The sequence below is a fragment of the Lontra canadensis genome, unplaced genomic scaffold, assembly GCF_010015895.1.
Source record: "Lontra canadensis isolate GAN:19392208 unplaced genomic scaffold, GSC_riverotter_1.0 scaffold5, whole genome shotgun sequence".
Classification (NCBI taxonomy): domain Eukaryota; kingdom Metazoa; phylum Chordata; class Mammalia; order Carnivora; family Mustelidae; genus Lontra; species Lontra canadensis.
In genome coordinates this window covers 18,079,851-18,094,544 of record NW_022630999.1, presented here as the reverse complement: position 1 = coordinate 18,094,544, position 14,694 = coordinate 18,079,851, and the positions used below count along the sequence as shown (strand labels likewise).

Below are 14,694 nucleotides of genomic sequence, written 5' to 3'. Positions count from 1 at the left end.
ACTTGTACTCTCCTGCCCAAGACCCTGCAACTTTAATTTGCATTTCCACCCAGATTCCCAGGACTCTGCAAAATGCACTTCTCAAAATGCCCACAGCATATTCAAGGTAGAGTATCACTGTTTGTGTCAGCTGTTTTCCCTGCTCCTTCCAATTCAGAGAAATGTCTCCCTCTCCTCCCCAGCTCCCTGCTTCCAAGCCAGCTCTCAGACACAGCCTTCCTCTTGCTGAGCATCTGACACACTCATTGGGCCATAGCTTGTGGAGGGGCGGGGTCTCTAGCTCTTCAAAAGGGATGGGGCTGAACAGCCCAACCTTACTGAAGTGCTCACGCTCTCCCACCCTCTTTCCCCAGAGTCTGTGCTTTCCTGCCTGCTTTCTCTTTCTTTTCTGGCTCAGCCTGGGACACACGCTGATATCAGAGGAGTCTCAGGTCTTGCATTTTAATGTCAGTGATGGAAAAACACAAGAATGATTCCTGGATCCACCAGCAGGAACGGGAAGACCCATCCGAGAAATACCTGAACAGCAGCGAGGACTATCTGGCCTTCCTCTACGGGCCTCCCCGCAGCCACTTCTTCTTCCCAGTGACTGCAGTGTATGCCCTGATTTTTATAGTGGGGGTCGTTGGCAATTTCCTGGTGTGCCTGGTGATTCTTCGGCACCAGAATATGAAGACACCCACCAACTACTACCTCTTCAGCTTGGCTGTCTCTGACCTCCTGGTCCTGCTCCTTGGGATGCCCCTGGAAGTCTACGAGATGTGGCGCAACTACCCCTTTCTGTTTGGGCTCGTGGGCTGCTACTTCAAGACGGCCCTCTTTGAGACGGTGTGCTTTGCCTCCATCCTCAGCGTCACCACCGTGAGCGTGGAGCGCTACGTGGCCATCCTCCACCCCTTCCGCGCCAAGATGAAGTGCACCCGGCGGCGGGCTCTCAGGATCCTCGGCATCGTCTGGGGCTTCTCTGTTCTCTTCTCTCTGCCCAACACCAGCATTCACGGCATCAAGGTCCACTACTTCCCCAATGGGTCCTTGGTCCCAGGCTCTGCCACCTGTGCAGTCATCAAGCCCATATGGATCTACAATTTCATCATCCAGGTCACTTCCTTCCTCTTCTACGTCCTCCCCATGATTGTCATCAGTGTCCTCTACTACCTCATGGGGCTCAAAGTGAGTATCCAAGCTCGCTGGCTTAGGATAGCATCCCTTCTCTCACTGACTCAAAGTTCAGAGGAAAAATTGAGAACTGGAAAATTTCAGAATTGGAAGGAGGTAGAGAGAAAAATAGAATGAGCTTAGAGGGGAAGCAGAAGTTAAAGGACTAGCCTCAAAATTAGGCAAATCCTACCACAACTATAAACCATTTCTTTTAAGTCACCTTGCATTACTCTTCCTTTATGCCTGTGGCTTTCAAACCTAGGAGTTCCTACCAATCACCTAGAAATCTTACTCTGGGAATCAATGTGCAGACCCCTCCCCCTGGGAAATTCTGATTCAGTAGGTCTGAGGTGGAGCCTCGTTTTAAACAGTGCAAGGTGGCCACCCCTGGAGGGAACATTCCACAGCTTGTTGTCTCCAGCCCCCATCTACTGCCTGTATTGAAATTTTCCTCTGGACCAACTTGGTCAGAGTATAATATAAGCCATCTCTTCCTGTCTTCTACTCTAAGACAAACTTACAGTTTTAAAGTCAGACTGTCCCTTATGGTTGCTTTTGACAAAGCTAAAATGCAAAAATATGGCTTGAGGGGGACCAACTTGGATTTCTCTTTACCAGGTCGAAATTGAGGGACAGGACATGAACAGAGCACATTAGAGTAGAAGAAAATGGGAATAAATGACAGCTGAGATGAATAAAAAACTATCACTTAGTTTGCAATATACCTAATAATTAGAGGTTCCTGTACTCATGATGGTAAACTGATTTTCCCCCTTTTTTAGGATCTAAATTAGCTGAGAGAAACTACTTTTGGTGAGGTAGTAGTGCATCTATATAATTCCTCTCCTGGTATAGTCTGCATCCAGATTCACAGAGATGAAATCTAACTGTGACAACTTTATGCCCATTTAAGGAGACAGCTTATGTAGGAAACAGTCTTGGGACCATTTAGACTCCCAGGTCGAAAGCTCACATAAAATACACTTTCAGGCAAGCCACACAATTCTCTCCTGGAGTTACTTTTCACATTTATAAAATGAAAAGTTCACATTAGATTATACCTAAGGCTCCTGATAGCTCTAACAGTCTGTGATAACTTAAAAAAAGGAATAAAATATCTGTGAGCAGGAGCAATGTGAATTATAAATGAAGGGAAAACAAAGCAAATATCACATTCACATCATCTGCTTCAAGATGGCTCTGCTACCATGTACTCTCTGACAATTAATGTACTCCCACCTCAGAAAAAGGTGAATGTCAGAAATGAGTGTCCCGCAATGGTTCTTTTCCATATCTGCTGTGCCTAAGGTGAGCAGCAGAATCCAAGTAGGAAGAACAAGTTCCAAGAACCACAGATGTCTGGACAAAGAAGTAAATTTAATCAGGCAGAGAGTTTTGCCAATCTCCTCTTGGAGGGCTGGCCCCTCTACATTGAGAGACACATGCCACCCCAGACTAGCTTGCAGTGTCTTAGAATGCCCTGTGTATATCACTGGAGGAAAAGGACTTCTGCATGATTCCAAATATCAAGAGCCCTATGAGAAATCTCTACCCCAAACTGACCAATACCATTTTGTCCAACACCAAACAATCATTTATCTTGGGTTAATTTGGAAGAAGCATTTAACATTTAACTTGGAGTAGGAAAAACACATCCCCTACCCCCAACCAATTACTTTGTGTTTCACTTTGTTTTATTGTTATGAACCTATAGCCACCTTTAATTAGGAGCTAAGGGACAGCTCAGAAAATAGCTTAGAAAATACCTAGTTTGCTTTATGTGTATAGTGTAACAGATAAAATTCCTGTTCTCAGGAAGGATAAACTGTTACCAGAGGACACCAGGGAAGGAATTATCTTCTTAGTAAGTCACTGCTAGAAGAATTTAAAGATCTGTAGACTAAGAGTCAGGAGAAATAGGTCCTAGTCTATGGCGTTGGCCACAGGGTCTTTGTACATGTTGTACCTTTTGCTATATCATTGCCTGAATTGTTCCTACTGTTGAGCATCACAATTCCTTTTGCTTTTCTAACTCTAACTTATCCTTTCAATCATACTTCATCCACACTTTCTTTGTGAAGCTCTGCCTGACTCTCTAGCTGCATCTGGTCCCTGTGTATGTGTTATGATTCCTGGTGATTTTCCTCACTGCATTTCTTACAACTTATAATTCTATATTTGTGGGTTCCTTAATTTGTTTTCTCCAACTAGACTGTAAGCTGAATGAATGAATTAATGAATGAATGAGTGAATGAAGTTAAATTATTTCATTCATTGCTGGACTTCAGCTTTTCAACCTTCGAAAGAGAATTAGAAACATTATTTTACAGAGCTTTTTGATCTAAGAGATTTAAAAGAGACTAAGCATATCTGATGATTATTAAGTTATTGGCTCCCTTGGCAAATCTAAAGTTATGATTGACTTTGACTTTGGCCCTCACTGCCTTCAGAAGGCAAAAAAAAAAAAAAAGAAAGAAAGAAAGAAAGAAAAAGAAAAAAGACAGAAAGAAAGAAGGAAGGGAAAAAAAGGAAAAACAACAACAACAACAAAAAACTAAGCCTGATGAAACCTCAGGACCACAGAAGAAGGAGGGGGGGCCATATATGTGCTCAAAGCTGAGCATTCAGGATATGAGTAGCCACTGAGATGCTCTCCAAGTTTAGAACATGTTAGAGATAGCAAACAGACAACCCCAGAACTTCCTTCTCTTTGAGAGGAAGTTCTTTTGGAGCTCTCATCTAGTAGTTGTAATTCTGCATGCAGCATTAACACTTGAATTGAGGAAGATGGATTATGAATTGCAGCAGAATCCAGCCATGCCAGACAGAGTTGCACTCATTTTTTTTTTCCAAATAAACAGATTTCATTCAGATTGTAGAAATATTTACACAACAGCTAGGATTATATTTTGGTATTCTGAAGCTTAGTCTCCACACACCACATAAATGAACATCTGCTGGAATGATTATGATCATATGAACAACTGATCAGCATAATGTATCAATCTGAATCAGCCCTATTGATCTCACCCCTCACCTTTTATCTTACACAGCTAAGGAGCGTGGGATAGGAAGGTCTCTGAGCTTCCTAAACAGTAACCACAATTTTTCACTCTTTTTGTATCTTCATCTTTTTTAAAAAAAGATTTTATTTACTTATTTGACAGAGAGAGATATCACAAGTAGGCAGAGAGAGAGGGGGAAGCAGTCTCCCCACTCAGCAGAGAGCCCAATTCGGGGCTCGATCCCAGGACCCTGAGATCATGACCTGAGCTGAAGGCAGAGCTTAGCCCACTGAGCCACCCAAGTGCTCCTGTATCTTCACTTTTAAAGCTTTTTTATTTATTTATTTGACAGACAGAGATCACAAGTAGGCAGAGAGGCATGCAGGGGGTGGGGTGGGGAGAAGCCGGCTTCCCGCTGAGCAGAGAGCCCAAAGCGGGGCTCATCCCAGGACTATGGGATCATGACCTGAGTCAAAGGCAGAGGCTTTAACCCACTGAGCCACCCAGGCGCCCCATATCTTCACTTTTAAAATGAAAGTTCAGAAGTGGGTAGAATATTTAGTGGTTGAATATCTATTTTGCTAAACATCTGAAGGGAAATAAAAGTGTCCAAACATAAAGCAGTATTAAATGTTGGTTAGACATATTGTTTGGATTCTATTCTACTACATTGCCTCCTTCAGATTCTGTTGAAATAATGTATATGATGCATAAATACTCAGTTTTTCACTCTTTCCCTCTGGCTAGTTGTATCACTAAAACCTACAGAAGCTGAAAGGTAAGCAATGATTAACACATTTATAATTTTCTTTTCATTGCAAACTACACTGTACCAAAAGCCTGTTCATGAAAGAACTGTTCACTTTATGCTTGATTTAAGGAAATTGTTTCTTGAAGTAGAGAAATTACCAAAGAAAACTGTTAAACCCACCCACAGAAGGGACTAAGAGATCCCAGTAGTTTCTCATTGTTCTTAATTTTGGACTGAAATCAAATACTGGGATAAGTATCTTATAACAATGACAAATTTTTAAAAATGGTATGAAACAATTGGAACCTTCAGTAGATTTAATTGATGATGAGTTAGTAAGATTTGCACTTTGATTTATTACTCTTATCTTAACAACAAGGCAGGGATTTTTGGTTTTGTTTTTGTTTTGTTTGTTTGTCTCTGCTTCTGGCTGCTTCTTTGTCTCAAACAAGTGCTGCTTATAGGTGAGCAGTGCCATGAGGAGAATTTCTGTAAGGGACTCAGTAATCCATGACTGGACACACAGATATAAATAAATAACCCTGTTTCATCAAAATTCAGTTTTTATGATGTCTTTCAAGTAAGAGGACAAAAATCAGAATAACAACAGTAATATATAACTTACGGAGTATCACATGCCAGACACTGAGATACATGCTCTACCCATATTATTTTGTTTCACCATTAAGTTTATAACCTCTTATCTTCAGTTTCCTCTCATCTATTCCTAATAACTGCATGGTATTTTCCCTTCTTACTTTCCAAGTTCTAGGTGACCTCTGAAGGGTCAAATCTCACAGGAAATTTAATCCCTCACTTTGTGAAGATACAGGTGTGTGTTGAGAGCATCAATATATTCAGAGACAGATGGTCAGCTTTGTTAATCATCCAGGTGGATGCTTTAGGACCACATGAGTCCTGAAGCAGGTAGGACCACGAGCTACCTGATTTTTAGGAGCTTTTGTGTTTGTTAGAGACAGGATATTCCTTTGTTGAGTTTTGGAGGCAACTTTTAATAACCCTCCGGTCCAAGTCTTATTTGATTTTAAACACCTTCTCTAAAGCATCCTGTAAAAATGCCATCCAGCCCAGGAAGCTCACTGATTAGAGAAGTTTGTTCTACTGTTGCACATAACCACACCAATCTCTCTCTCTCTCTCTCTTTTTTTTTATCTTGAATTGGAATATATCTTCCAATAAACTGATCCTAATCTACCCAAGATTATATAGAGTAAGTTGAACTTTCCTTCCACCTAATGCCCTTGATCAGTGTTTCTGAACTTTCTACAGTGTTAAGGAAGGAACCCCAACTCAATCTGGCAACATATGATAGGAAGTATACACCTGAAAAGTTAAGAGGTAGAGCTGGCTTTTGATGAAGATTAATTCCATAAAACACACAATGTTCTCAAAGACCTAGCTTTATTTCTGTTTCTTTGCACTTCTTTCTATACTGTTGATTTCAACCTCAAGATCGTCACAGTAGGCCATTGGTGGCTCCAAGCACTTCCCTCATGGTGGGGGAAAAAATAGCTCTTGTAGGGCGCCTGGGTGGCTCAGTGGGTTAAGCCGCTGCCTTCGGCTCAGGTCATGATCTCAGGGTCCTGGGATCGAGTCCCGCATCAGGCTCTCTGCTCAGCAGGGAGCCTGCTTCCCTTCCTCTCTCTCTGCCTGCCTCTCCATCTACTTGTGATCTCTGTCTGTCAAATAAACAAATAAAATAAAAAAAAATAGCTCTTGTATTCCAGAACTCACATGCAGAAAACAAGAAGGCTCCCAATGAAAGAGAATTAAAAGTTCCATTCCTAGAAGTACAAGCAAGCATCTGAAATCTCTTTGATTCCAATTATGCAGTCACTGTGATTGAAGGTTAGTAGTTACATTATTCAAGGACTGAACCTGGAGCTGGAGATGGGATCATTTCCATCTAAATTAACAACTAACAATGCAGAAGGACTAAATTCTCTAAAGGAAAATCAGGGTACCACTAGTAGGAGAAGAAGAGAATAAGTGTTAGAGAATCAGTCACAACTATATACTATACTACCTTCTAGATATTTGATAGTAGTTTATCATGAGTCCTTAAAGCTTCCTTTCTCTGGTCGTATATCTCCCCAAACTAAAAATATGTGAATTAAAGAGAAGAAAATTCTACAGCTAAGTGAATGATGCAGATCTTCAGTGCTATGGGAGTTCAGAGGAAGGAGAGGAAAATGGGCTCCAGTGGCCACCAGAGTCTTCTAGGGTAGATGGGACTTGAACAGGGTAGGGAAAATTGCATGCACAGGTAGTGTTAACATTTGAAATTTTAGAAACTTCTCCAAGGATCACCACATCTTACAACAGGATGAGTATTCTTTAACATCTAAACTCAGAAACATATGCACTCTTACCAGTAATATTAGTAACACAGATATTCCCAAATTGTGCTCCTCAAGATGTACTAGGTATTCCACTGAAAAGGACTGGGTCAAAAGGAACATTGTTGAGGCAAAGAAGCACTGTCTCCCTTGAAGCTGGGAGGGTGAGGAGATATGGGGTATGGAAGGTGGGGATGGGGAAAGGGTTATACCCAAACCCCCATGAAGATGTTCATAGTGTCCATCAAGCACATTAAAGGATCTGAGAGGACCCACAATAAAAACTATAAACTTTATGAAACAGAAATAATATCCATTTTTGTTTTCTACTGTCTACCTACTCTATAGCAGAGGATTCCATTCTAATAAACATTGAATGATGAATGAATGAATGAATGAATGAATGAAAGAAAAAGACTACCTAACATTTTCAACTTTAGATGTCATACTTTTTATGGAATACCTATTAATATACTACATAACTAGGGTTTTATAGAATAGCATGTGATACATGGTAGCTTTGTAATGTAGCCACAACCACTGGTCCAGTTGAATTAGATGACTTGAATCCAACTTCACCTCCAACTTAGTAAACGTTTGACAAATTCTTACAGTTCTTTAAGTCCCAGATTTTTGTCTGCAAAGTCAATGTTAGAGTTAACACTTCCAGGATCTGGTCAGAAGGAAACAATATTTCCTTCCCTCAGTATCTTTTTCCACTTCCCTTGCAGCTAAAGAAAGACCACCTCCTTGGGGCAGATGAAGTGGCTGCAAATATTCAAAGACCTGCCAGAAAATCCGTCACCAAAATGCTGTGTAAGTCTTCCACTTTTTTCGGGGCTTGGTTGGTTGGTTTGTGAAAGCAAAGGACAGGGATTTTGTACTGAGAAAGTGCTGATGGGATCAGAATCAAAATACTCCTGAACCACAACATCGAAACCTTGGTTTTCTCAAGCTCCTAGGACCCGTCTGTCTTGTTTCTATTATAGTTTTTAACCCTCAAACAATACACAAAATTGCATCACTGGAATACACTCTGTGGGGTATTCAGTAAATCTCACTCTGTAAATCTTGCTCTCTGCGATTGTGAGCATTTCTTTTCCTCTCTAAAATGAGCAGGAGTGGAGGCGGGGAGGGGCCTAGGTGGCTCAGTCAGTTTAGGGTCAGACACTTGGTTTTGGCTCTGGTCCTAAGATTGAGCCCTAGTCGGCTCTGTGCTCAGAAAGGATTCTCTCTCTCTCTCTCTCTGCCCCTCTGCCCCTCCCCTGCCTCTCTCTCCAAAATAAATAAGTAAACCTTAAAAATAAAATAAAATGAGTAGGTGATTTTTAACCTATTTTGAGTTATGAGTTTTTTTTTAAAAAACTATGATGAAAGCTGTGAACTCTACACTTAGAAAATGTGCAAATACACATGCACAAAACATTTTGCATCCATTTCAGGGGATCCTGTGCCTCCTGACACCCATCCTTGGACTCCCTGGGATCCCTTAATTCCACATTTAAGAACATCTGGCCAAGAGTAACTCTAAGCCATCAGCCTGCCTATAACATTGTATCATTTTATACAGTACAGTATACTCTTTAACATAGAGATGATGTTTTAAAACCCAGGAACTGATCAACAGTCTCCCAAAATAATGTTATAAATATATGATCCTACACTAGGGTATGAGAGATATTGATGAAAAAGGAGATTTATAATAAATTTCCCAAGTCAAAACCTAAGGTTTGGAAGAAACAAATCCTTCAGGCTAATATTCATATAAAGCACTCACTATAACTATGTGGAGTTTATGAACAAAAAAACTGTGAAGTCACTAAAGTTTGTCTAATAGTCATCTTCCTGGAAATTGTTTAGCCCCTGTTGGCTTTTGAATTTCCCTATTGAGAAATCTTGTGTCTTCCTTATCTCCCCCTCCCCTTTTTCCTTGATCAAAATCTGCTCTCACAAAAAGGCTTGAAGTGCACTCACATTCAAGTCACAGTGATAAAATATACAGTAAAGATTTTATTTGTCTTTGATGCGTAGAGTGTTCAATTTTAACAGTAACTACATTTTTTAAAAAAGATTTATTTATTTATTCGAGAGAGAGAAAGAGAGCATGGTGGGGGGGGGATGGAGGAGAGAGAAATAATCCAGAACAGACCCTGCTGAGCGATGAGGGGCTCAACCTCCTGACCCCAAGATCACGAGATCACAACCTGAGCTGAAATCAAGAGCTGGACACTTAACCTGCTGACCCCACCGAGGGCCAACACTAATTAAATTTTTAACTAAAGGGAATAGCAGGCAGTATACTATTATTCCCTTAGGTAAAAATTTAATTAGTGTTTTTAGTTAAAGCAGATTAGGGACTTTTCCCTGGGGGGTAAATTCAGAAGATCTTTCAGATATTCTTGGAACTACACCCCACAGACAGACCACTTACTCTGAATATGTTACTGCCAACAGGAAATATATGTACCATTTACTATGGAAACTTCAATTGTACTCACAAATTCAGAGAATTGTAAAATAAACACCCATGTATGTACCCATCACCCAGCTTCAATCATTATCAACTCATAGATAATCTTGTTTCATCTATATTCCTATCTCTCCCTTAGCACCTACAAAATTGTTCTGAGGCAAATTCCAAGCATCATGTCTTGGGAAATAAAAGTATTTTACAACTTCAGAAGAGAAAAAAATATATTTATATTGGTGAAGACTGAATGCCCCAAAGAGAAACTATGGTAGCCCTAATATCTGCCTTGGGAGCTGAAAATAAAAAAATTGGGCAATAGTATATTTCTGTGCATCTATAATTATTTCAAAAGAAATTAGAAGGAAATCTGTACTCTAAAAAGTTATAATATAATAGACATATCCCCATCCCAATGAAAAGATGCTTGTAAAGCAGTATTATATTCATGATTCTTCCCTTTCTTTCTGTCCCTCCCACCCCTTACAGAATGACTGAATTCACAGAAGTTTCTAATTATTTCCAGAGGAACAAGATAAATCCATACAACATTTTACCACATCCTACATTAACAGTTTGTTGTTAATCTATGACTTTAAAAAACACCAGTTGCTTGAACCCAATCATTATATTTCTATCACCAGTTTACATGGTTCCAACAATCTTCTTGTAACATATTTTCCACAGTATAATGTTTTCAGAACTTTGAATAAAGGCAATACTATTTTAAGTGTTCCAAATTAAACTTAAATTATACAAGAAATCTTGTACAATCATATGGAAAACTGATCCTAAATCCTATATAATTCATTCTCACGTGCAAATATTCTATGTAAAGGTTCCTTAAGATCTGGATGGTCCATTATAATGATAGCTTAAGAAAGATGGCAGGGGGGCACCTGGGTGGCTCAGTGGGTTAAAGCCTCTACCTTCAGCTCAGGTCATGATCCCAGGGTCCTGGGATGGAGCCCCGCATCGGGCTCTCTGCTCGGCAGGGACCCTGCCTCCCCCTATCTCTCTGCCTGCCTCTCTGCCTACTTGTGATCTCTGTCAAATAAATAAAATCTTAAAAAAAAAATTATGAAAAAAAAAAGAAAGAAAGAAAGATGGGGGGAGGAATGTTAGAAGGAATGGATGGACTCAGAGTGGGCATTGCATACCTATCCTTGCTTTGACTGTCTTTTGCTCTCTCATTCATCATCCTTTTCCAGTTGTTTTGGTCTTAGTGTTTGCTCTCTGTTGGGCCCCATTCCACATTGACCGGCTCTTCTTCAGCTTTGTGGAGGAGTGGACTGAATCCCTGGCTGCTGTGTTCAATCTCATCCACGTGGTATCAGGTAACGTTTGGGCTGGCTTGCTTACATCAGAAATGTTCCGGTAATTACAGCTGCTTCGTCTTGCTTAGAGCAATTGGTTCCACTGCATACACTGTGATTATGGGGACCCACCATACAACAAAGAAACACACTTGATTTTTATTTCATTCACATATTGATGAGGTATGTTATAAATCCAAAAGAAATATGCCAGATCAGTATTTTAGATGCTACTTTATTGAAGACCTCAACTTTAAGCATGATGATTACAGCAGGAAAGTGGTCTAAGAGGTGATTCCTTTGTTTTGCTTCCAGTGACCACATAATTGAAATGATTCTTATTAAACATCCATGTTTAATCCCTGAAATTTCATATTATCTTCAGCAAGTGTTAGATCCTCATGGAAACCAACCAAATGTTATTCATGAGGCATCAAGGTCTGCTTTTAGGCCACTGTAATGCTGCTTGGGAACAATACCATGGAATTTGGTGGAAAGAGTGTTAGAAAGGTCATTAAGTCAGAGGACCTGGATTTACATCTCATTCCCATCAGAGTGATCTGAAGAATGAGGCCTCCTTCATGTCAAAGTTACCTCAACTATAAAATGGCAATAATGCCTGCTCTGTACAATCCATGGGCTGATGATGTAAGAAGTGAATGACATAATAGCTTTTTAAGCCACATGATACTACATTATCTTTCTATAATTATCACAACAAGTAGATGTTATCATCACAATTTTACAGCAGAAAGTTCCACAAAAAAGAACCGCTTTGCCCAAAGTCACTTGGCTGGCAAACTGTAAAAACAGCATTCCAACCCAAGTCATCCAACTTCAAGTTCAGGGTTCTATACTCCAAAGTGGAGAAGAGAATGGTCATCCACGTCCTTCTTTCTCAGTTAGTGTGACTGTTAGGCAGACCACCTCGCTCCTCTACCTCGACAAGTCACTGGCTGGTTCTGTGGGCTCTTTAGATTACCAAAGACATCACCAGAGAGGACAGAGAAGAGCAACTTGTGCATGGGACACTCCATGTGTGCATAAAGCAAAGACCACAGTGTTCATAGGAGTATTGAATGCCATGTACATTATCTGTTTTCAATCACCGTCTCTTTTGTACTCAGCAGGCCTTGTGAACTGAACTGTTTATACCTGGACATTAGTACTTTCCTCCATGTTAAATTTAATTGTGAATTCTGGGTGAAATCTCAAAAATATTTATAGCTCTTAGCTTATCTTTGTGGTTAAGCTGAGAAAAATGGAAGTGACAAAATAAATTGGAAAACTCCACGAGATCACATGAGACTTAACTAGTTGACTCTCCATCTCCAGATGCATCAAGACAACCATTTTAAGATTTCCAAATTATAGCATTTATATTAACATTTTCCTGTTAAAATATCATCTCTCTCTTCCCCATATTGCCAACCACATGAAGTCTAAACCTCTTAAATGCTACTAAAAAAATGCCTACAACTTGCCTTTTAATCAAGTTATGTATTTCCATTCATAAACCACACATTTGTCAATCTAGTTAATTAGAGAATTCTTCACATTTTGCATTATTCTTGCATAATGTAACCATTCCTGCCTCTGCACATTTGCACAGGCTATGCCTTCTACCACAGAACTCTCTCCTCTCTTCCCCAATTATCTACTGCCTGCTTCAGGGGCTGGTTAGTATTCAGTCAGTAGCCACTATTAAATCCTTCATGACCATCATAGTCCTTGTGCTTATGCTGTCATGTGAATTTCCATAGGATGACTGTTAGTATCATATATTTTGCTCTTAACAGATAGAGTTTGGTATTGTTTTTTTGTCAGCAGCTAAAGTTAGGCATAGATTTTGCCTCTATAATACTGTTCTAAGTCCTGGGAGAACAAAGTTTACATCTACTACCTACTAACATGCCTCAAAGTTTCTGGAACAAAATAAGAATGTATTGAATGAATTAATAGTCCACAGCAATACTCTTCTTCTATATTCCTCCCTGTCCAGTTCTGTGCATAGGGCATATGGCACTCTGTAGGTCCTGAACTACATAAATGGGGACAACCATGACTATGTTGATGATAGTGCCTATTGCTTATTTTATATTCTTAGCCATTCTCAGTCCCTCTGTGGATGGCATCTCTACTTTACCTTCACAGTAATTCAGGGAGGTGGGTTAGGATGGTATTCCCATTCCCATTTCATGGAGAAAAGAACTGTAGTCTTCTAAGGTCACAGAACAAGCAAGAGCCAAGATCAGAAACACAGTCCTCTACTTCTCAAACTTAGGCCCATCTTGGGCCTTGGGGAAAAAAAATAGGATACAGTAAAAAGAGAAGTGTGTATACCAAGGAGGAAAATGGCAGTGTACAAAGCATTTGGTGGAGAAAACAAATGGCAATATAGAATTATTTAATAGTAAAGTTGGAAGATGGGAAGAGCCATCAAGGGAAAAGTCTAGGTAGGAAAGGGGCATTGGGGCATATTTTTTTGAAGAGACAGTTAGCATTATAAGAAATATCAGCAGGGACTGTGCCTTAACTGATTTACCATTCTTCTCTTACTTGCAGTTTCAAATTATAGATTTAAGCAAAGCTCCAATGAGATAAAAAAAAAAATCTCTCTTTCCTCTGATACTTAAGCATCTCTCGTTAATACTTTGAGAGCATGTTCTTTAATTAAACAAGTGGGGATCAAAGGAAATTGCCAAGCATCTCAGAGAGATCTCATGCCAGCCTAAATTTTTCCAAGACTCTTTAATCTTTCTGTGTTTGATTCCTAAATACACAGGTGGTAGATCCATTCAGAGCATTTTGTATTCTCAATTAGAGTCTTGTATATATTATTACTTCCCAAAGAGAATTACTTCACAGGGATTCAAAGCTTTTGTTAAATATTTATGCTTCGCTCTATCATGCTTCTCACTCAGTTTCTCCTCAGCGTGTCTCTTTTTTTAATCTCCTGTGTTCCAGGTGTCTTCTTCTACCTGAGCTCAGCCGTCAACCCCATTATCTATAATGTACTCTCTCGCCGTTTCCGGGCAGCATTCTGGAACGTGATCTCTCCTTGCAAACAGGGGCACTCCCAGCACCACGCACAGGGGCCACCTGCCCAGCGGAACATCTTCCTGACAGAATGTCCCCTTGTGGACCTGACTGAAGATGCAGGTCCCCAGTTCCCTTGTCAGTTGTCAATCAGCAGCTCTCACCTCCCTACAACCCTCTGTACTGGACAGGTACCATAAAAGGAATGCTCAAAGAGTTGACATTCCTCTATGCTGCCTTACCATAGGGAAGGACATCTGTAATTTATGGCTCCTGTTGTGATAATAGGGAGGTTACATGAGTCTTAAAATTTACATACCCATTTCTAATTTGGGTGGGTTCTCTTTCTTAGACAAACTTCTACTAAAACTGGATCTAAAACCTAGAACCTCCTGATTTTTAGTGACATTTCCATTATCCCAACTGACTCATGCCCCTTCACTAGTTCATGGAAAGAAAAAAAAAATATTATGACCAGTAAAGTGTGATACCTATACTTTGAGTAATTTTTACTTTGGGAAATAATTTATCCTGACTCACCGCACTTGGAGTTAAGCTGTTAACTCTCACAACCGATGGCCCCTGTGGGACATAAAAG

At 40.1% G+C, this 14,694-nt stretch overlaps 1 protein-coding gene across 1 annotated transcript; it reads left to right on the top strand.

Moving 5' to 3' along the window:
• Positions 1-332: 332 nt before the first annotated feature.
• Positions 333-14,405, top strand: NMUR2 (neuromedin U receptor 2). The gene is made up of 4 exons (XM_032851252.1): positions 333-1,170; positions 8,006-8,090; positions 10,953-11,078; positions 14,025-14,405. The coding sequence occupies exons 1-4, from the start codon at positions 445-447 to the stop codon at positions 14,294-14,296; spliced, it is 1,209 nt and encodes a 402-aa protein (XP_032707143.1). The 5' UTR covers positions 333-444; the 3' UTR covers positions 14,297-14,405.
• The last annotated feature ends 289 nt before the right edge of the window (positions 14,406-14,694 follow it).